Here is a 22,791-nt window from a genome sequence, read left to right on the forward strand (position 1 = left end):
TCACTCATTTAGTCTGTGTGAATCTGTAATGTCATTCTTTCATTTTAGTAACCAGATCCTACTGTCCTTTCTGTTTCAGGATTGATGGCTTTTCATTTGAGTGAGTATAATTATACTTCTGATTTTTGTACAGTACTGTACCTGCATTTATTACCATTTAAGGCATTTGTTGTCTCAGCTCAGTTTCTTCCCAGGTTTAATAGTCACCTAAACTCAATGTAACCCTTGTGTTCTGTTGACATTGACTTTATTGCCTTTACCTATAGAGAGGTAGGAGACTTTGTAAAGTGTGTGTGTGTGTGTGTGTGTGTATAAAAGAGAAACGGCTGTACCCTCAATATCAGACAGAAACTAAAGCTAAACTTAAAAACATATTAAAATATATTGATCGCACACTAAAACTGATGGGTGTAAAATAGGGGGTGTTTGGAACACAATATCAATATAAATATTGTTGATTCGAAGTTTCCATAAAATTAGTAGAAGTCATGAAGTATCAAGGTGACTTAAAAAAGGCTCAGAATATTTTGTCTTAAAGCTGTTAATAAGGCTTAAGGTTTTCAGGAACCCCAAACAGAACATGAGGGTTATGAATATGTGTTCCATTTTTCATGTTCATATTTTCCATCCTTGTTTTTATTACAGAATTGTATTTAATTAATCTTTGTACTTTGTAATTTCCACAGCGATGGTATGGACACAGATAAGGATAAACAACTTGGAAGGTAAATCCTAAACCATTCCTCTCTTTATCAGCATGAAATGTAAAGAAAATATTTTGTGAATGTTCTGACATTAAAAAATCCTCTGATTACAGAGAAGACCAGCAGGGCCGGATTAAAAATGCCAGGTACTGACACACCACAAAGAAACAAAAGCTTAAAAAATATCATACTTAACTTGTATACAAACCCTGTTTCCTGAAAACTTGGACATTTTGTAAATGCAGTTAAAAAAAAAAAGAATCTGGGATTTGTTTATTCTCTTGAACCATATCTGACAAAAATACAAAGAAATGACTTGTGGGTGGCCGCCAAAACACCAGAGCTGACATTTCGTACTTGTCCGTTCAAAACTCAGGTCTGCACCTGAGCCTGCACAGAGTCGAGGGATAATGTGATCAGGGTGTGGCTCTCCGTACTGATCCGCATATGAACTTGCCTCGTGCAGGTGAAAAGATGCAGTCGGTACTTCACATGTGTGTCAGGGCATGTGTCAGTCTCACTCTCCTCAATCAGAAGTGGAGATCAGCATCAGTAAAGAGGAAGTGTAATGCAATCGGGTAATTGGATACGACTAGATTGGGGGGAAATTTGGGGAAAAATGCAAAAAAAAAAAAAAGACTTGTGGTGTTTGGCTGACCAACTTGATTGTTTTTTGTAAATCTAAACAAATTTTACTCGCAGTCCAGATCTGTCTCCTCTAGAAAATGCTTGGTGCATCATGATTAGGAGAAACGGAGCGGTGAGCAGCTGAAGTCTTATTTTAAGCAAGAATGGCCAACAATTCCACTTGCATAACTGTAACAATCAGTCCCACACCATTAAATGTCTCATTAATAGGAAAGCTGATGGAACACACTGATGAACACGTACAAAGTTTGATCTCACTTCTTTACATTAAATAAAGGTTTAAGGGAATTAGTAAATCAAAGATTCTTGTTTGAACTGCATTCACAAAATGTCCCAACTTTTCTGGAAATGGGGTTTGTAGATAAAAGCAGTACATATGTAAGCACTTCTTAAAGCAATTTGGCAATATGTTTTATTTCCGTTTCTTGCTTGTAAATTGGGCGTTTAGAAAATGTGACAGCCTCTAATATGAAGGTTCTGCTTTTACTGACTCATCTTTAAGAGTGCTTTTATTGTTTGCACTTTCACTTGTCCAAGCAAGTTTGCAGAACCCTGTGGAGTAACAGATGTAGCTTCACTATCTTCATCCATCTTTCAAGGGCTGTTACTATAACTACAATTCTTCATCTGTTATCATAATGTTATTTCAGCTCCACTCATCCTGTAGTCTGTATGCACTATAGTAATCGGACCAACTCATTCAACTTTGTGTAAGAACTATTAACATGGTTGCAGTACCCTGGTAATCATAACGCCTCATAACGTCTACTAACACTTTATTTTGTTGCCGTGGTTACAAAAAATACAAATATCACATGCCACAATAAATGCTGTTTCAAAGAAATTGTCATCACACAAAAGGTATTAGACAACACCCAACCTAGAGAAAACGTAGCTTTTCTAAATACACGTTGCTGGATTGCTGGACGCAGTGGACATGCTGGCACAGTGGGTAGTGCTGTTGCCTCACAGCAAGAAGGGCCTGGGTCGGGCGGCCAGGGTCCCTTCTGTGTGGAGCTCCCTGTGGGTTTCCTCTGAGTGCTCCAGTTTCCAAAGACATACAATCAGGGGAATTGGAGGTACTCAATTGCTTTAAGTGTGTGTGTGTGTGTCTGCCTTGTGATGAACTGGCAACCTGTCTCGGGTGTTTCCTACATTTTGCTCAATAAATCAGACCCACCGCAATCCTGACCAGGATAAAGCGATGGTAAAGCAGACAATGACTGAATGAATGAATGTTACTGGATTTAAAAAAAGTAATAATCATTTGTTTTTCTCTTTTTGTCTGCAGGGAAGCCCACAGTCAGATTGAGAAGAGGCGCAGGGACAAGATGAACAGTTTTATAGATGAACTGGCTTCACTAGTACCAACGTGCAATGCCATGTCTCGTAAACTGGACAAGCTGACGGTGCTGCGCATGGCTGTACAGCACATGAAAACATTACGAGGCAAGAAGCAGAACCATCATACTCTGGTTCCTTGTGTGGTTCTGGACTTCATTACATAAGCTAACTAAAGGAAATATATTTTTTGTTTTCTTAGGAGCTACAAACCCTTACACAGAAGCAAACTACAAACCATCCTTTTTATCAGATGATGAACTGAAGCATTTGATATTAAGGGTAAGTTTTACAAATCTGATGCTCGTTTTGCAAAACATTCAAGCTGAATTTGTGCTCACAGACTCAGAGATGAGTGTAAAAATCTCATTCATGATGACTAGGCATAACATTATGAGGTGAAGGTATGCAATTACTAACTGTAGCGCGCTGTTGCTCTGTGCTCTTTGTAAATCTTTTCTACCCCATACAATAATAGAAAACGGGGAAATTGGTTTGTACTGGTGTGTGTCCATCTGGAGTGACGGCATATCTGGGTTAAATAAAATGAAATTAAATAATCTTGAATAATCTTGAGCGGCAGTGTGGCTCTGGGTAGCACTGTCGCCTCACTCAAGAAGGTTCTGGGTTCGATTCCCAGGTGGAGCCTTGGTGGTCTGGGTCCTTTCTGTGTGGGGTTTGCATGTTCTCCCTGTGTCTGTGTGGGTTTCCTCTGGGAGCTACGGTTTCCTCCCACAGTCCAAAGACGTGTTTGTTTGTTTATTAGGATTTTAACGTCATGTTTTACACTCTTGGTCACACACATGACAGAAACGGTAGTTACTCATTACACGAGATTCATCAGTTCACAAGGTTATTTCGAACACGGTCATGGACAATTTTGTGTCTCCAATTCACCTCACTTGCATATTTTTGGACTGTGGGAGGAAACCGGAGCACCTGGAGTAAACCCCCCCTCAGATAAGGGGAGAACATGCAAACTCTGCACAGAAAGGACCCAGACCGCCCCACCTGGGCATCGAACCCAGGACCTTCTCCAAAGATGTGTAAGTGAAGTAAATTGGAGATACAAAATTGTCCATGACAGTAAAAAAAAACTTGAACTGATGAATCTTGTGTAACCAGTAACTATCTGTCCTGTCATGAATCTAACCAAAGTGTAAAACATTGCGTTAATTCCTATTTAAATAAATACATAAATAACTATTCTGGTCTACTGAATAACATGCTGTATACAGTAATAGTGTGATTCTCTCTTTATATCCTGCAGGCTGCTGATGGTTTTCTATTCGTTGTGGGTTGTGATCGTGGCAAAATTCTATTTGTATCAGAGTCAGTGTATAAAATCCTGAACTACACTCAGGTACTTAAGTTCTTGAATTATTTTCAAAGTATTTGTGTTGCTGCTGACATAAAGCCAGAACTGACTTTTACTTTCTGATTTCCACAGAATGATCTTATAGGCCAGAGTCTGTTTGACTACTTGCATCCTAAGGACATTGCCAAAGTGAAGGAGCAGCTGTCATCGTCTGATACAGCACCTCGAGAACGGCTCATTGATGCCAAAAGTATGACCATATCTCAGCTACACTAAAAGTATGACCAAAAGTATGTGGACACCCAGCCATGAGCTTGTGTCTGTCCTATGCCAAAACCATGTGCATAAACATGAAGACACCCCCTTATCACAGACTCCATACTCATTCTGCTGGAAAAAGGTTTCCACAAGACTTCGTCTTTATTTAGTCAAATGAGCATTTCTGAGATCAGGCACCAAAAGAGGCCTGGCACACAATCCGATTCATTCCAAAGGTGTTCCATGAGGTCGGGTTTAGGGCTGTGCAGGAAACTTGTCAAACCACTACAACTGGACACTTTTCACTAAACACTTGCCACAAAGCCTGATGCATATACTAACTGACTTTATACCCCTGTTAGCAAAGGGTGTGGCTCATTTTTACATATTTAGCAGATATATTTCCAAAGTGACTTACAGTACTGTGACAGTATACTGTCTAAGCAATTGAGGGTTAAGGGCCTTGCTCAATGGCTCAACAGTGACAACCTGGCAGTAGTGAGGCTTGAACCAGCAACCTTTTGATTACTAGTGCAGTACCTTGACCGCTAGGCTACAGCTGTCCCAGAACTCAACTAGGACAGGTGTCCACATACTTTTGTCTGTGTTAATTCATACTCTTTATACTCTAAGCTTAGAGCGTAACTTATAAACACAGATGTCTTGTTCACCTTTAGTATTATTTACTGACCATAGTGTTTGTGCCGCACATCTCTGGTACCTGTCAATGAGGTGTGGGTGTGTGTGTGATGCCTTGCAGTAGTCTAGTAGCTTGTCCAGGGTGTATTTTTTTTCTGTTTTGTGCTTAATGCTCCTGGGATAAGCTCCAGGTCATCCTGACCTGTCAAGTCAACCTGCCAAGGTTAAAAAGTTACAACAGATGAATATATGAAAGACTTGGTTCGATCGCTCTATAAAACCGGAAAAGGCTGTTTTCTTTTAAAAGTCTACAACACTTTGTGTATACAAGTTCTTTGTATAGATTCCACAATATCTGACCAAACAGAGTTAACAAAGTTTTTTAATTAAATGTTTTGGTGGTGCAGCAGTCTTTTACTCTAGCCTACCACTGCTGAGATCCAGTTAAAATTTTGGAGGTGCTATCAGCTGGCCAGGGTCTACACAGACATTAAAGGTTTTCTCTGGGGGAGTTGGCCAAAGTCCAGTGATGTACCCGGTGTTTCCTGTTGAAACTGGATTTGCCATGAGCCTGATCAGAATAAACTGTTCCCAATTATGCTCTCAGCTTGGTCACATAATGTTTCAGGCTTATAATAATACTGTACAGTAAAGTTACCAAAGTATATTTTAGTAGAATAAAATTAAATGATATTAAAATGAAAACATGGTGCTTTGGTGGTAGCTCAATTGGTACAGTGGGTGCTGCACAGCAGTGTAGTTCCAGAAAAACTGGTGTTTTTTACAGTGTTCATGTTTTTCAGGTTTTCTTCCCCTGTATTAGATGTAAATAGGTAAATGTGTGTATGTTACCCTGCAGTGGATAAGCATCCTGTACAGTATGTGTTCCTTCCTGCACTCAATGTTTCTGTGACCCTGAGCATTAAAAATAAAAGTACAATGATGATAAATAAAAACTTGAAATACTGTCTTTAAAGCATAGCTAAAATAGACAACCAAGTAAAATATACACAGTCCATTTAGCATTTCTAAGAATGTAATTTACATTACATTCAAAACCTTGGGCATGATCCAGTAATCATATGCAATGCCACTTGTACCACCAGTATTGAACACTTTTAAAAATAAAAATAGAGTTTTTTTTCAGCTCTTTAGTCATGAACAGTTTGGAAAAAGCATTCTGCTAAGTAATGCCATCTCTCTTTAATTTTTCATCTTCTCTGGTCTATAGCTGGTTTGCCAGTAAAGACTGACATCACTCCCGGCCCCTCCAGACTGTGTTCGGGAGCCCGTCGTTCCTTCTTCTGCAGGATGAAATGTAACCGGCCTTCTGTCAAAATGGAGGACAAAGACTTTCCCTCCACCTGCTCCAAGAAGAAAGGTACATGTGTTCTCCTAAGTGGAAAAAAATAATAACTGGATAATTTAATGTGTCATGAGGTTTATTAATCTTGTTTTTTGTGAACAGCAGACAGGAAGAGCTTTTGCACCATCCACAGTACAGGTTACCTAAAGAGTTGGCCACCTACGAAAATGGGCCTGGATGAAGATAATGAGCCTGATAACGAGGGCTGCAATCTGAGCTGCCTAGTTGCAATCGGTCGTCTGCACCCCCACATCGTCCCTCAACAGGTGAACGGAGACATCCGGGTTAAACCCACAGAGTACGTCTCCCGACACACTATAGATGGCAAGTTCGTCTTCGTCGACCAGAGGTAAGAGTCAAGACCTGGATCTTAAGCGATCTGTCTCATAAAATCTACAGTTAAATGGTCTTTCAAATAGCATAATTTATACTAATCTACTTTGTAAAAGTCTTATTAACTTGTCCACAAATAGAAGGATCTACTCAGTGTTGTGTATAGGATTTCCAATAGTCTAAGACTGCTAGATTCTTAATTAGGGATGTAACGATATACTCTACCCACGATACTGGGTTCATGATACAATTTTTTTCCTGATTTTTTTAAAACTGAAATTAAAGACAAATTATGACAACATTTCCTTTAATTATTTCTCTTAAAAAAAATAATAAATCTGTATCTAATATCTAAATAATGAATGCCCTTTTATTTCTGAGGTAGGTACAAACTATGCAAAACAATTTTGAATTAAGCCCAGTTTGGCTGAAAAACCCCGAATTTGCCAACCAGGCATGTATAGTGCCAGTGACGTCAACCAGGCGAGGTGAATAGCGCCAGTGCCCTCTGCTGTTTAAAGTGAATATCAATTCATTATACATGTCAAATTGATTTGAATTGTGGAATTTTTGAATCGGTTATTAATTGTCTTGTGGTGAATCGTTACATCCCTATTTTTAATATTATGTTTATTGAGAGTGTACTAATATATGGTGGTGTTCAATTTTAGGGCGACTGCTATTCTAGCATATTTACCTCAGGAGCTTTTGGGAACGTCATTCTACGAGTATTTCCATCAGGATGATATTAACCATCTTGCCGAATGCCACAGACAAGGTAGAATTTATTCCATCATGGTAAATGTTTATGTACATTATTTATGTAAGAAATGGAAAAGCTTTACAGTTGAAGAAATGACTCTGGATATTATTCTCAGTTCTGCAGATGAGAGAAAAGATCACCACAAACTGTTATAAGTTTAAGATTAAGGATGGCTCCTTCATCACTCTGAGGAGTCGCTGGTTCAGTTTCATGAACCCCTGGACCAAAGAAGTAGAGTACATTGTCTCAACCAATACTGTGGTCTCGTAAGTACTCTTCATGTAATTACCCAATCAGGTGGCAGCAGCACAGTGCATATGATCATACAGACAATGCTAAAGAGCTGTAGTTAACGTTTACATCAGACAGACAGTTACTTTCAGGCAGACTGGTTTGAGAAATGTCAAAACACTTCTCAGATATTAATATGCAGCAATCTTCAAAGTTTATGTGGCCTGGGTGAGGTGCCAGGATGATTATGATTAATAATAATGTCGGCAGTAAAGCACACTAGCCCAGGGCTAGATTCAGGGTTCAAATCTCAGCACTGCTATGGGCCGGTCATCATCTACACAGACAAGATTGGGGAGGGGGGGGTGGCCGAACAGCCTAGCCACTGGGAGTTGCACTTCTCAGTGTGCGCTCAGTGCTTGTCCCAAGCCTGGGTAAATAAAACATTCTTATTGGGTTGCCACATTCTTATTATGTCATGCCACAAAGTTAAGATGTAATAAAATAGTACAATTCTCCATTACCTGATTATAATCATTCTGTATTTTTGGACAGCTTGAAAGACTTCAAAGTATTTACAGTGTATCACAAAAGTGAGTACACCCCTCACATTTCTGCAGATATTGAAGTATATCTTTTCATGGGACAACACTGACAAAATGAAAATTTGACACAATGAAAAGTAGTCTGTGTGCAGCTTATATAACAGTGTAAATTTATTCTTCCCTCAAAATAACTCAAAATACAGCCATTAATGTCTAAACCACCGGCAACAAAAGTGAGTACACCCCTAAGAGACTACACATCTAAATGTCCAAATTGAGCACTGCTTGTCATTTTCCCTCCAAAATGTCATGTGATTTGTTAGTGTTACTAGGTCTCAGGTATGCATAGGGAGCAGGTGTGTTCAATTTAGTAGTACAGCTCTCACACTCTCTCATACTGGTCACTGAAAGTTCCAACATGGCACCTCATGGCAAAGAACTCTCTGAGGATCTTAAAAGACGAATTGTTGTGCTACATGAAGATGGCCAAGGCTACAAGAAGATTGCCAACACCCTGAAACTGAGCTGCAGCACAGTGGCCAAGATCATCCAGCGTTTTAAAAGAGCAGGGTCCACTCAGAACAGACCTCGCGTTGGTCATCCAAAGAAGCTGAGTGCACGTGCTCAGCGTCACATCCAACTGCTGTCTTTGAAAGATAGGCGCAGGAGTGCTGTCAGCATTGCTGCAGAGATTGAAAAGGTGGGGGGTCAGCCTGTCAGTGCTCAGACCATACGCCGCACACTACATCAAATTGGTCTGCATGGCTGTCACCCCAGAAGGAAGCCTCTTCTGAAGTCTCTACACAAGAAAGCCCGCAAACAGTTTGCTGAAGACATGTCAACAAAGGACATGGATTACTGGAACCATGTCCTATGGTCTGATGAGACCAAGATTAATTTGTTTGGTTCAGATGGTCTCAAGCATGTGTGGCGGCAATCAGGTGAGGAGTACAAAGATAAGTGTGTCATGCCTACAGTCAAGCATGGTGGTGGGAATGCCATGGTCTGGGGCTGCATGAGTGCAGCAGGTGTTGGGGAGTTACATTTCATTGAGGGACACATGAACTCCAATATGTACTGTGAAATACTGAAGCAGAGCATGATCCCCTCCCTCCGGAAACTGGGTCGCAGGGCAGTGTTCCAGCATGATAATGACCCCAAACACACCTCTAAGACGACCACTGCTTTATTGAAGAGGCTGAGGGTAAAGGTGATGGACTGGCCAAGCATGTCTCCAGACCTAAACCCAATAGAACATCTTTGGGGCATCCTCAAGCGGAAGGTGGAGGAGCGCAAAGTCTCGAATATCCGCCAGCTCCGTGATGTCGTCATGGAGGAGTGGAAAAGCATTCCAGTGGCAACCTGTGAAGCTCTGGTAAACTCCATGCCCAGGAGAGTTAAGGCAGTTCTGGGAAATAATGGTGGTCACACAAAATATTGACACTTCAGGAACTTTCACTAAGGGGTGTACTCACTTTTGTTGCCGGTGGTTTAGACATTAATGGCTGTATATTGAGTTATTTTGAGGGAAGAATAAATTTACACTGTTATATAAGCTGCACACAGACTACTTTTCATTGTGTCAAAGTGTCATTTTGTCAGTGTTGTCCCATGAAAAGATATACTTAAATATCTGCAGAAATGTGAGGGGTGTACTCACTTTTGTGATACACTGTACATTGATGTAACACTTACAATTTACAGCGGTTAGGCATAACATTATGACCACCTTCCTAATATTGTGTTGGTCCCCCTTTTGCTGCCAAAACAGCCCTGACCCGTCGAGGCATGGACTCCATTTGACCCCTGAAGGTGTGCTGTGGTATCTGGCACCAAGATGTTGGCAGCAGATCCTTTAACTCCTGCAGGTTACAAGGTGGTGCCTCCATGGATCGGACTTGTTTGTCCAGCACATGACCCCCCTGGTTTACCACTGTTCCTTTCTTGGAGCACTTTTGATAGATACTGACCACTGCAGAATGGGAACACCCCACAAGAGCTGCAGTTTTGGAGATGCTCTGACCCAGTCATCTAGCCATCAGAATTTGGCCCTTGTCAAACTCGCTCAAATCCTCACGCTTACACATTTTTCCTGCTTCTAACACATCAACTTTGGGGATAAAATGTTCACTTGCTGCCTAATATATCCCCCCCACTAACAGGTGCCGTGATGGAGAGATAATCAGTGTTAATCACTTAACCTCATAATGTTATGCCTCGTCGGTGTATTATAGAATAAGCACGGTCCCTTTTAATTAGAGGACATTTCTGGCTCTATCTGCTGTCAGCTGAAGTTGAACACTAATTTGGGACCACAGAATGTGAGGTTGTCCATGTAAACAATTATAAACTAGTAGTCAGAACCCATTCCTAACTTAAATAATTGAGTTATTGTTTTTGAGTGTTGATTTTTAACATATTTTTCTTCCTCTGTGTTTTAAGGGGCAGTGTGCTGGAAGGAACTGACCCAAGTTATCCTCAATCAGCTTCCTCTCCTCAGAGCATGGACAGTGTGCTCACATCTGGAGGAGGTCAGATCATTTACATCAATCTACTCTGAACTTAGACATCTGCTATATATACATCTGTCATATAGCTTCATTCACTCAGTATTATTAAGTCCAGTGATTATAAACTTATGATGTCCTGATAAAATAGAGACGTCCCATTTAAACTGGCAGGGCAGCAACAGTGAAGTCATTTGAATTCCTGATTGTGAATCTTCTGTCGCTTGTACAACCTCAGATCTGATCAAGGAGAGCTGGATCACTGCACCCCCCCCTCTCTGACAAGTGGCCTGTGTTGGATTCCCACATAGAGCTATATCGCATACAGTCATTTGACCACCCCCACTTGCACAGGAGCCCAGACCAGTCCCAGAGATTGCATCACACAGTAAAAGGAGAACCCATTGAACCTTTCCTCCCTCAAACACATCCAACTGTGTGTGTGTGTGTGTGGACGCCGGCTCCACAGTGGTGTGCTAGCACGTTAGACTGATGCGCCAACCTATCAGTCATTTTCTATAAGCAACCTGAAGTGGTTATAATTTCAGCAAAGATGGATTTGATCCAATTCATGCAACTTACTTACAAGACTTACAAAGCTTCAGCTTCAGAATTTCCCCTTCATTAAAAAGTGAGGTGGGTGGCACGGTGGCTCGGTGGGTAGCACTGTCGCCTCACAGCAAGAAGGTTCTGGGTTCGATCCCCAGGCGGGGCGGTATTGATCCTTTCTGTGCGGAGTTTGCATGTTCTCCCCGTATCTGCGTGGGTTTCTTCCCGGAGCTCCGGTTTCCTCCCACAGTCCAAATACATGCAGCCAGGTTAATTGGATACACTGAATTGCCCTATAGGTGAATGGGTGTGTATGTGCGTGTGTGTGTGTATATGTGTCTGCCCTGTGATGGACTGGCGCCCGGTCCAGGGTGTTACTGTGTGCCTTGCGCCCATTGAAAAGCTGGTTTAGGCCCAACCCCCCCCCTCAACATGTTTGTCTTGGAACATATTATAAAGTTCTGTAAGTTTAGATCAGTTTCTAAAAATATGTCCTTTAAAAAATAGAGCAAGTGTGGCTAAACCTGTTCAAAACCTACACAGGGTTGTGAGGGACCGACAGGGTTTTTTGACAACCTTTGCTAAAAGACCAAACTGTCAGTGGTAGGGTGTGTTCCAATCATCAGATAAGACATCTGCCATGAATTAGAAGCTTATGAAACACACCCATCATTGTCAACACTTCAGCAAGCTGTACGTCACCATGGGCTTGGAGGCTGTTGTGTAAGAATAAAACCCTCACCAACAAGCCTCAGTAAACAGTAAACTTTAATAATTTTTGGAACAGGACTTCTTGTATAGCAACCTCCATGCCCTTAGCAATGGTTAGTGGCACAGATGTCCTAACAGCTTGTGCTTTATGGCAGACCTGGGGATTTGTGGTGTTTTTCGGATTACATCTGACAATCCAGACACATTTTCTCTTTAGCATGTGACTAACCTTGGCAAGAGACTACTGTTCCATGTACTTTGTAACAGGTGCAGTAAAACTAGCCACATTTACACCAATCAGCCATAACATTAAAACCACCTCCTTGTTTCTACACTCACTGTCCATTTTATCAGCTCCACTTACCATATAGAAGCACTTTGTAGTTCTACAATTACTACAATCTGTTTCTCTGCATGCTTTCTTAGCCCCCTTTTATGCTGTTCTTCAATGGTCAGGACTCTCCCAGGACCACCACAGAGCAGGTATTATTTAGGTGGTGGATCATTCTCAGCACTGCAGTGACACTGACATGGTGGTGGTGTGTTAGTGTATGTTCTGCTGATATGAGTGGATAAGACACAGCAGCGCTGATGGAGTTTTTAAACACCTCACTGTCACTGCTGGACTGAGAATAGTCCACCAACCAAAAATATATCCAGCTAACAGTGCCCCGTGGGCAGCGTCCTGTGACCACTGATGAAGGTCTAGAAAATGACCGACTCAAACAGCAGCAATAGATAAGTGATCGTCTCTGACTTCACATCTACAAGGTGGACCAACTAGGTAGGAGTGTCTAATAGAGTGGACAGTGAGTGGACACGGTATTTAAAAACTCCAGCAGCACTGCTGTGTCTGATCCACTCATACCAGCACAACACACACTAACACACCACCACCATGTCAGTGTCACTGCAGTGCTGAGAATGATCAACCACCTAAATAATACCTACTCTGTGGGGGTCCTGTGGGGGTCCTGACCATTGAAGAACAGGGTGAAAGCAGTCTTAAAAGATATGTAGGAAAACAGATGGACTACAGTCACTAATTGTAGAACTACAAAGTGCTTCTATATGGTAAGTGGAGCTGATAAAATGGACAGCGAGTGTAGAAACAAGGAGGTGGTTTTAATGTTATGGCTGATCGGTGTATATGGGTGTGGAAAAAGTCAACAGTTGTACTAAATCAAAATCCTTGACATTATAGAACTTGGGTGCTTGGGTGGCACAGTGGTCCCTGGGGTGGTCAAAGCCCTGTGATGGATTGGTCCAGGGTATTCTTGCCTTGCACCCAGTGTTTCCCAGTGGAACTGGGCTCTCTGCAACCCTGACTAGAAAAAATTATAGAACTTTCTATAATGAACTAAACAGTGCACCACAATGTTTAAGCCGTCCTGAGTGGTAAAGTTAGATATTTGCTGGATTTTGTAGGTGGAGGAAAGCGAGCTCTTCAGACAGTCCCAGGCATCCCAGGGGGAACCCGGGCGGGAGCCGGCAAAATTGGCCGCATGATTGCCGAGGAGGTGATGGAGATCCAGAGGTAAGGATGGATTCAACTTCATGATCAGCATTAAGATTCTCAGTATTGATTTTGTTTGAAAGCTACTATCCTTCTGTCCCCACCCACGTTCCTGCTTCTTCCACTCACATGACTCATCTCCGAGTCCACTTTTCCACCCTGTCGTTTTCTCCTCTGCAGGATTCGAGGCTCATCTCCGTCTAGCTGTGGCTCCAGCCCACTCAACATCACCAGTACGCCTCCTCCTGACACCTGCTCTCCAGGGGGCAAGAAAGTAAGAGAAAATCCAAATTTTTTCTCTCTTATCCTTTCATCTGCACTATTTAAAGCCTATGACCTACTTTCACCCAGCATTGGATAATGAACTTTGTTCCTGTGTAGAATACATTTCTTTCTCCAAGTGATCACACTGACTTCTCTCTGGAGCAACTGTATATCTTAACTAAGACTGGAACAACTTCTCACTTTTGTTGCTTTACAGATTCAGAATGGTGGTACTCCAGACCTGCCCTCTACTGGTATTGTGCCTGGACCAGACTCGATAGGATACCCATACTCCAACAACTCCATAATGAGTAATAATAAGTTCCCTTTTTTTCTTTCCTTTCAGCTATACCATATAGAAGCACTTTGTAGTTCTACAATTACTGACTGTAGTCTATCTGTTACTCTGCATACTTTTTTAGCCTGCGTTCACCCTGTTCTTCAATGGTCAGGACCCCCACAGAGCAGTTATTATTTAGGTGGTGGCTAATTCTCAGCACGGCAGTGACACTGACATGGTGGTGGTGTGTTAGTGTGTGTTGTGCTGGTATGAGTGGATCAGACACAGCAGCGCTGCTGGAGTTTTTAAGAATTGTCCACAACCCAAAAATATCCAGCCAACAGCGCCCCGTGGGCAGCATCCTGTGACCACTGATGAAGGTCTAGAAGATTACCGACTCAAACAGCAGCAATAGATGAGCGATCGTCTCTGACTTTACATCTACAAGGTGGACCAACTAGGTAGGAGTGTCTAATAGAGTGGACAGTGAGTGGACACGGTATTTAAAAACTCCAACAACACTGCTGTGTCTGATCCACCATGTCAGTGTCACTGCATTGCTGAGAATGATCCACCACCTAAATAATACCTGCTCTGTGGGGGTCCTGACCATTGAAGAACAGGGTGAAAGCAGGCTAAAAAAGTATGTAGAGAAATAGATGGATTACAGTTAGTAATTGTAGAACTAGAAAAGTGCTTCTATATAGTAAGTGGAGCTGATGAAAACCACCTCGTTTCTACACTCACTGTCCTTTTTATGTTATGGCTGATCAGTGTATAACTTTAGTACTAAATCAGAGTGCATCATAATTTAAATATTTAACTCAAGATGACACAGTGAGCAGAACCAGTTCAGAATATAGAGTCTGTAAAATGATTCATTTAGTCTAAATGCTAAACATTAGTGTGGTTATTAGATGAGAAGCAGATTTTAACCTTCATACTGGAGCATGATACCTAGTTTTTATTTATTATTAGTGTTGGTTTTTGCCTTTTTAGTTTAATATACCTGCAAGAACCATTTTCCTTCATGTGGACGATTCATGTTAAAAACAGTATGTTCAACTGTGTAATAATCTATATAAATAATATTATTACAATTAAATGATGAATTTCAGTGCCTAATAAGCCAGCTTATTAAACCTATTACACTGAACACTTGAATTAGAATTTTCTACTGTGCTATTCATGGGTTCAAAAATGGCTTTAAGGTTTGCTCCAATGTGAACTGGATTGTGCACAAATGATGATTAAGTTTTGGACATTTTTATTTGGCCAAAACTGGCAGTGTCTAATTTTTTATAGTTTTTTATTCCAATAACTGACTCATTTCATATGGCCTGATTGTGTGTGATCTAAACTAACATGACACGTATGTGAGCACATTACACGTATGCTTAATGCTCATTGCTTTTATTAAACCATTTAAGTTACTGAGTGGGGGGGGGGGGGGGGGGAGATCAATACCCAACATCAGCACCCTTTTTTTATCAGCTGTAAAGATTGAAATTGGGGATAAACAGGTAAAGTTTGTAATACACACTTTAATCTTTCCCTGTAGGTGACAACTCCCACCTGAGCATCGACATCATGGACGATCCCGGCTCCAGCAGCCCCAGTAACGACGAAGCAGCCATGGCTGTCATAATGAGCCTGCTGGAAGCTGACGCTGGTCTCGGTGGTCCTGTAGATTTCAGTGACCTGCCCTGGCCTTTGTGAGAACAATGCAGGGTCATACACCTGAACCTCAGACTGATCTCTAAGCAGGACAAACCACAGCTCTTATACAATAGAGAACCTGCCACTGAAACACACACACACACCTGTTCTCTTCTTTTATCTCTGTATATACTGTATTGTACAAGTATTCATCTCTTTAAACACACAAGATTATTCTTCTGGTTGTGATTATAATGTTTTTACACTACAAACCCGTATAAATGTTTAATATTCTATATGCAGGTTGTAACAAATATTGTAATTCTATTATGTAAAAAGTCTTTATGCAAAGTATATAAAAAGTGTTAAATGTATTGTAACAGCAGTGAATTATTTTAAATATGTTTCTTGTCACGAGAGTTAGAAGATTCATATTTTTGCTGCGTCCTCAAGTAAAATTTGTTAATTAGACAATGTCATTTTATAATCTATTAACACTACAGCGATGTAATTTTTGTTGGGTAAAAAAAGGTTGTGAGGTGACAGTGACTGCACCTATATTCAGGAAGCACCACAGTGGATCATTTTGGTCCATATACCTGATAAAGAGTTAAGCTTTTTTTTCTTTCTTTTTCTGACACTGATCTCCAGTGGTCAGCCCAGCAACAAACAATCCCCTCTTCCCCCAGCACTCTATCTTGTCCGGTCTGGTATCACCAGGGAAACACTAGGTGCAAAGCAGGAATACCCTGGAGCAGCCTCACTGTCAAACGTAGCCAATTACGTCTGTATCGATTTTCAGCCGATAGCACCACTGAGATTCGAACCTGGGTCTTGTGATGGGCTAGCTTAATAATCGGCTGTGCTAACCCATGTATCAGCAGACTTTTTTTAGGCTGCCAGGTTACACCTAAACTAGACAAATTTTCTCTCTGTCAAATTGATAGTTTGTGTTTTCTTTCACATGTTGGCAAGGGACTACCGTTTACTCACTTTAACCAACTAACCCTATTTATATGGTCATAGAAAAGTTACCAGCAAAAGTCAAATATAATCACTACCTAGACTAACTGTACAAAATAATTACGTGCCATACCTACAGTGGTGTTCAAAAAAATAGCAGTGATTTAAAAAAAAAGTGAATAAAGCACAAAATCATTATAATAACTTTTATTTCCATAAATGCAAATGCACTGAAAATACTACACTTTTAATTCTAAATCAAAACATTAACAAAATGTAGCCAGTTTGTGTTAATCCTTAACAGAAAATTAAGAAAAATGAATATTAGGCTGTTCAAAAAAATAGCAGTGCCAGCATTTTTCTTTAAAAACTCAAAAAATGTATCTATAAACTGAAATTTTTTTTGAGGTTTCACTTTACTTTAAATTACTGAACTAATATTTAGTGGCATAACAATTGTTTCCGAGATCTGTGTTACATGGAGTCGACCAACTTCTGGCACCTCTGAACAGGTATTCCAGTCCAGGATGATTAGACGACATTCCACAGTTCTTCTGCAATTTTGGGTTTTGCCTCAGAAAAATGCGCTTCAGATGTTAGAACACAAGTTCTCTGTGGGATTGAGGTCAGGGGATTGGGCTGGCCACTGTATTACCTTAATCTTGTTTGTCTGTAACCAAGATGTTTTGGGTCATTGTCATGTGAAACACCCATTTTAAGGACATTTCTTCTTCGACATAGGGCAACATGATCTCCTCAAGTATTCTGATATATTTAAATTGATCCATGATCCCTCGTATGTGATAAATAGGCGTAACACCATGGTATGAAAAACATCCCATATCATCATTTTGTATTTTAACTTTGGCTTGAATTCACTGCTCGAGGGTCTGACATACTGTCTACGGCCACTAGACTCAAAAAGAACAATTTTGCTTTCATCAGTCCACAAAATGTTGAGCCATTTCTCTTTGGACCAGTCAATGTGTTCCTTGGCAAATTTGAACCCAATCAGTACGTCTTCTTCTTAACAACGGGACTTTGCAAGTAGTTCTTGCTACTAGTAGTTCTTGCATCTTCTGTACTCACTGCTAACTTCATATGTTCCTTGATCTTTCTGGAGGTGATCACTGGCTGAGCCTTTGCTATTTTGGCTATTCTTCAATCCATTTGAACAGTAGTTCCACGCTTCCTTCTGCGTCTTTCAGGTTTTGGTTGTCACTTCAAAGCATTTGAGATCATTTTAGCTGAGCAGGCTATAATTTGCTGCACTTCTCTGTATGTTTTTTCCCTCTACAATCAACTTTTTAATCAAAGTACGCTGTTCATCAGTGCAATGTCTGGAACAACCCATTTTACCCAGTATTTCATAAGATTTCTGCAGAATGAATGACTTCACCAGTTGAAATCGTCACTGCTATTATTTTGAACAACCCCCTTTCAATCAATGCCTTGATTACTTAGAATGAGCAGCATGCATGTCTTAATGGTTGGGTTTGTTTTGTTTTCATTACTCTACTACACTTTCAAGTAAATGATTTCCTATGTAGAAATATATTTTCTACTAAAAACAGTGATTTATCAGGTTAATGGTGTTGGACTGCTATTTTTTTGAACACCACTGTATATTTTGACCCATTACATATAGAAATTAATAAGGATCTTGGGTGTTTATTAAAATCATTAAAATGAAAAAAAAAAAAAATTTGTAAAAACAATTCAAGGAGCTCCCGGAGGAAACCCACGCAGACATGGGGAGAACATGCAAACTCCACACAGAAAGGACCTGGACCGCCCCACCTGGAGATTAAATCCAGCAACTTCTTGCTGTAAGGCAACAGTGCCACTATTGGACCATGGACCATTGTAAATTAGATAATATTTTAATTACAAAAAGATGTGTGTTATTTAATATAATATTTAAGTTCCACATGATGGGGGGGGGGGGGGGGGAGTCAATAAGCGGTTTGTTACTGTATAGAAATGATTTAATCAGGGGCGTAACTACCGGGAGGACAGGGAGGGCAGGTGCACTGAGGCCCATGGCGAAGGGGGGGCTTGATAGGGGTCAACCCCCTACCGCACTGCCCTGCCCCCCCCCCCCAATATGAAATTTAGATTTGGTTTAAATTTAAAATGTGTTTATTAAAATCACTAAAAATAAAAAATAAATAGTAAAAACAATTCGTCAACTCTGACAGCCTTTAAAAACTTTTACCTGTACAAAAGTATAAAGTTGACTAGCTGGTTGCATTGATTTCTATTCTATTTCTATTCTGGTTGTTCACAATCGGGTGTCTACAGCTGAAGATAGGCTTCTAAAAGAAAGAAAATGAAAAGGCATAAAATTCAGTTGTAGTGCTTCACCACACGATGGCGCAAGTACAAAATGATGGTGCTTCATGGACTATTGTGCAGTAGGTATTATTTCAATGACAGATTTTACTCATTTATTTATTAATAATCATTTTAAATGTGTTTTAGATTTTGTTTTAACAGAATATAAATGTATTTATTAGGATTTTAACGTCATGTTTTACACTTCGGTCACATTCATGACAGGACAGGCTGTTGCTGGTTACACAAGATTCACCAGTTCACAAGTTTTTATTGTCAAACAGTCATGGACAATCTTGTATCTCCCGGAGGAAACCCACGCGGACACGAGGAGAACATGCAAACTCCACACAGAAAGGATCCGGACAGCCCCACCTGGGGATCGAACCCAGGACCTTCCTGCTGTAAGGCCACAGTGCTACCCACTTAGCCACCGTGCGGCCCTTAATTGTAAATTAGGTTTGTTTATTTATTAGGATTTTAACGTCATGTTTTACACTTTGGTTACATTCATGACAGGAACGGTAGTTACTCATTACATAAGATTCATCATTTCACAAGGTTATATCAAACACAGTCATGGACAATTTAGTGTCTCCAATTCACCTCAGTCTTTGGACTTTGGGAGGAAACCGGAGCACCCGGAGGAAACCCACGTGGACACCATGCAGTCCACACAGAAAGGACCCGGACCACCTCACCTGGGGATCGAACCCAGGACCTTCTTGCTGTAAGGTGACAGTGCTAGCCACTGTGCCACCCAACAGAATATAAAGATGCAATATTATATTTAAGTTCCATGTGCTTTCAGAAGGTCAAGAAGTGGTTTGTAACTGTATGGAAATGATTTAATAGTGTATGACTCTATATAAAGCTGTTTGTGGGTGTAAGCTCATATGTAACTCAGGCAGCCTGGATCTGTTCTGGTTCACGTCAGTCACGTGTTCCTTGCTGCACGTGCTCGCGCTGACTGTGACGCAGGTACCTGGGTGCTCGTGCACGGTTCCGCTGCAGCGCTTCTCTCCTCAGCTCTTCATTGGACCACAGCAGTGATATTTCTGTCCTATGTTGCCATCCAGTGGCAGAATCTCTGAAGAAATCATTAATTCATGGCACTAACAGAGGAGTGAACAAACACAGAAAATATGAAAAGCTGGACCTAGAAAACAGAACTCTACATTATTCCCACCTTTAAAGTTGAACTGGGTAGAATATTGAGTGATATTGACCAGCAGTAAAACATTTTAAGCTTCATTCATTCAGTTTTAGTAAGAGCATCTAATCCTGGTCAGTGTCGAGTGGAATCCAGAGTCAACAAGGTAATTAATTAAGCCTGAACAGGATTCCAGTCAGTATCATTGTTTTAGTTTAGTTTTGAACAGTCAATATGAGGCTAACGGTTCCAACAAGTAATGAAAGTCTATAGTGAACTTGATAGTGAGCATCAGAAATGTACATTATGTACACCAGGACCAAAAGTATCTATCCAACAAGCTCAGAGTTAAATCTCCACCATACACCACCACTGTTCAGGCAGCTTAAATATAACAAATTCAAATTTAACATTAAAACTAGGCTTCAATAATGGGTTCAATAACCCAGGTAAGGTGGTCGGGTCCTTTCTGTGTGGAGTTTGCATGTTCTCCCAGTCCTCACAGTCCAAAAACATGCAATTAGGTTAATTTGAGACACTGAATTGCCCTATAGGAAAATGGGTGTGTGTGTGTGTGTGTGTGCCCTGCAATGGACTGGCGCCCCGTCCAGGGTGTTACTGTGTGCTGTGATAGGCTCCAGGATAGGCTGGTTTAAGCCCCACCACTGACAGGTTGCAACTGTTGGGCCCTTGAGCAAGGTCCTTAACCCTCAATTCTACAGGGTGGGCCATTTATATGGATACACCTAAATAAAATGGGAATGGTTGGTGATATTAACTTCCTGTTTGTGGCACATTAGTATATGGGAGGGGGAAACTTTTCAAGATAGGTGGTGACCATGGCGGCCATTTTGAAGTCGGCCATTTTGGATCCAACTTTAGTTTTTTCAATGGGAAGAGGGTCATGTGACACATCAAACTTATTGAGAATTTCACAAGAAAAACAATGGTGTGCTTTATTCTTTAACTTTATTCTTTCATGAGTTATTTACAAGCTTCTCTTTGTTTACAGCCATTGACATGTCGCAGAGGTTAACACGTGAGGAGCGGATAGAAATTGTGTTGATGTCTGGTGCACGCAGTACGCGGGTCATTGCAGCAGATTTCAATGCAAGACACCCTACGAGACCACCCGTCTCCCATGCTACAGTTAGCAAACTGCTTGCCAAGTTTCGTGAAACTGGTTCAGTGTTGGATTTGCCAAAATGTGGACGTAACTTTATTCTTTCATGAGTTATTTACAAGTTTCTGACCACTTATAAAATGTGTTCAAAGTGCTACCCATTGTGTTGGATTGTCAATGCAACCCTCTTCTCCCACTCTTCACACACTGATAGCAACACCGCAGAAGAAATGCTAGCACAGGCTTCCAGTATCCGTATTTTCAGGTGCTGCACATCTCGTATCTTCACAGCATAGACAATTGCCTTCAGATGACCCCAAAGATAAAAGTCTAAGGGGGTCAGATCGGGAGACCTTGGGGGCCATTCAACTGGCCCACGACGACCAATCCACTTTCCAGGAAACTGTTCATCTAGGAATGCTCGGACCGGACACCCATAATGTGGTGGTGCACCATCTTGCTGGAAAAACTCAGGGAACGTGCCAGCTTCAGTGCATAAAGAGGGAAACACATCATCATGTAGCAATTTCAAATATCCAGTGGCCTTGAGGTTTCCATTGATGAAGAATGGCCCCACTATCTTTGTACCCCATATACCACACCATAACATCAATTTTTGTGTTCCAACAGTCTTGGAGGGATCTATCCAATGTGGGTTAGTGTCAGACCAATAGCGGTGGTTTTGTTTGTTAACTTCACCATTCACATAAAAGTTTGCCTCATCACTGAACAAAATGTTCTGTGTAAACTGAGGGTCCTGTTCCAATTTTTGTTTTGCCCATTCTGCAAATTCAGTGCGCCGATCTGGGTCATCCTCGTTGAGATGCTGCAGCAGCTGGAGTTTGTAAGGGTGCCATTTGTGAGTAGCTAATATCCGCCGAAGGAATGTTCGACTGATGCCACTCTCCAGTGACATGCGGCGAGTGCTACGCTGTGGGCTCTTGCTGAATGAAGCTAGGACAGCCACTGATGTTTCTTCATTAGTGACAGTTTTCATGCGTCCACATTTTGGCAAATCCAACACTGAACCAGTTTCACGAAACTTAACAAGCAGTTTGCTAACTGTAGCATGGGAGATGGGTGGTCTCGTGGGGTGTCTTGCATTGAAATCTGCTGCAATGACCCGAGTACTGCGTTCACCAAACATCAACACAATTTCTATCCGCTCCTCACGTGTTAACCTCTGCGACATGTCAATGGCTGTAAACAAAGAGAAGCTTGTAAATAACTCATGAAAGAATAAAGTTACGTTAAAACCAAGCACACCATTGTTTTTCTTGTGAAATTCTCAATAAGTTTGATGTGTCACATGACCCTCTTCCCATTGAAAAAAACTAAAGTTGGATCCAAAATGGCCGACTTCAAAATGGCCACCATGGTCACCACTCATCTTGAAAAGTTTCCCCCCTCCCATATACTAATGTGCCACAAACAGGAAGTTAATATCACCAACCATTCCCATTTTATTTAGATGTATCCATATAAATGGCCCACCCTGTATATAATAAATGCTGAAAATGTAAATGAAAAGGCTATATGTAAGAACTGATTCGGCTCATGAGAAATTTCCAGTTTTATCTGTA

At 41.0% G+C, this 22,791-nt stretch overlaps 1 protein-coding gene across 3 annotated transcripts in view; it reads left to right on the top strand.

Moving 5' to 3' along the window:
- bmal1a (basic helix-loop-helix ARNT like 1a) overlaps positions 1 to 16,006 on the top strand; it is a 28,584-nt gene extending 12,578 nt beyond the window's left edge. For 2 of the 3 annotated variants that reach the window (XM_063000089.1, XM_063000092.1), the window contains 16 exons: positions 80 to 100; positions 687 to 725; positions 818 to 850; positions 2,644 to 2,801; positions 2,896 to 2,975; positions 3,964 to 4,056; positions 4,144 to 4,261; positions 6,140 to 6,289; positions 6,377 to 6,623; positions 7,279 to 7,385; positions 7,486 to 7,636; positions 10,589 to 10,677; positions 13,342 to 13,450; positions 13,610 to 13,703; positions 13,911 to 14,004; positions 15,535 to 16,006. In XM_063000089.1, coding sequence (XP_062856159.1) covers positions 80 to 100; positions 687 to 725; positions 818 to 850; positions 2,644 to 2,801; positions 2,896 to 2,975; positions 3,964 to 4,056; positions 4,144 to 4,261; positions 6,140 to 6,289; positions 6,377 to 6,623; positions 7,279 to 7,385; positions 7,486 to 7,636; positions 10,589 to 10,677; positions 13,342 to 13,450; positions 13,610 to 13,703; positions 13,911 to 14,004; positions 15,535 to 15,692 — 1,741 coding nt within the window. In that variant the 3' untranslated portion in view covers positions 15,693 to 16,006. The remainder of the gene's footprint in view (positions 1 to 79; positions 101 to 686; positions 726 to 817; positions 851 to 2,643; positions 2,802 to 2,895; positions 2,976 to 3,963; positions 4,057 to 4,143; positions 4,262 to 6,139; positions 6,290 to 6,376; positions 6,624 to 7,278; positions 7,386 to 7,485; positions 7,637 to 10,588; positions 10,678 to 13,341; positions 13,451 to 13,609; positions 13,704 to 13,910; positions 14,005 to 15,534) is intronic. The other variant, XM_063000090.1, reaches the window with a different exon arrangement.
- The last annotated feature ends 6,785 nt before the right edge of the window (positions 16,007 to 22,791 follow it).

The sequence above is a fragment of the Trichomycterus rosablanca genome, chromosome 8, assembly GCF_030014385.1.
Source record: "Trichomycterus rosablanca isolate fTriRos1 chromosome 8, fTriRos1.hap1, whole genome shotgun sequence".
Classification (NCBI taxonomy): domain Eukaryota; kingdom Metazoa; phylum Chordata; class Actinopteri; order Siluriformes; family Trichomycteridae; genus Trichomycterus; species Trichomycterus rosablanca.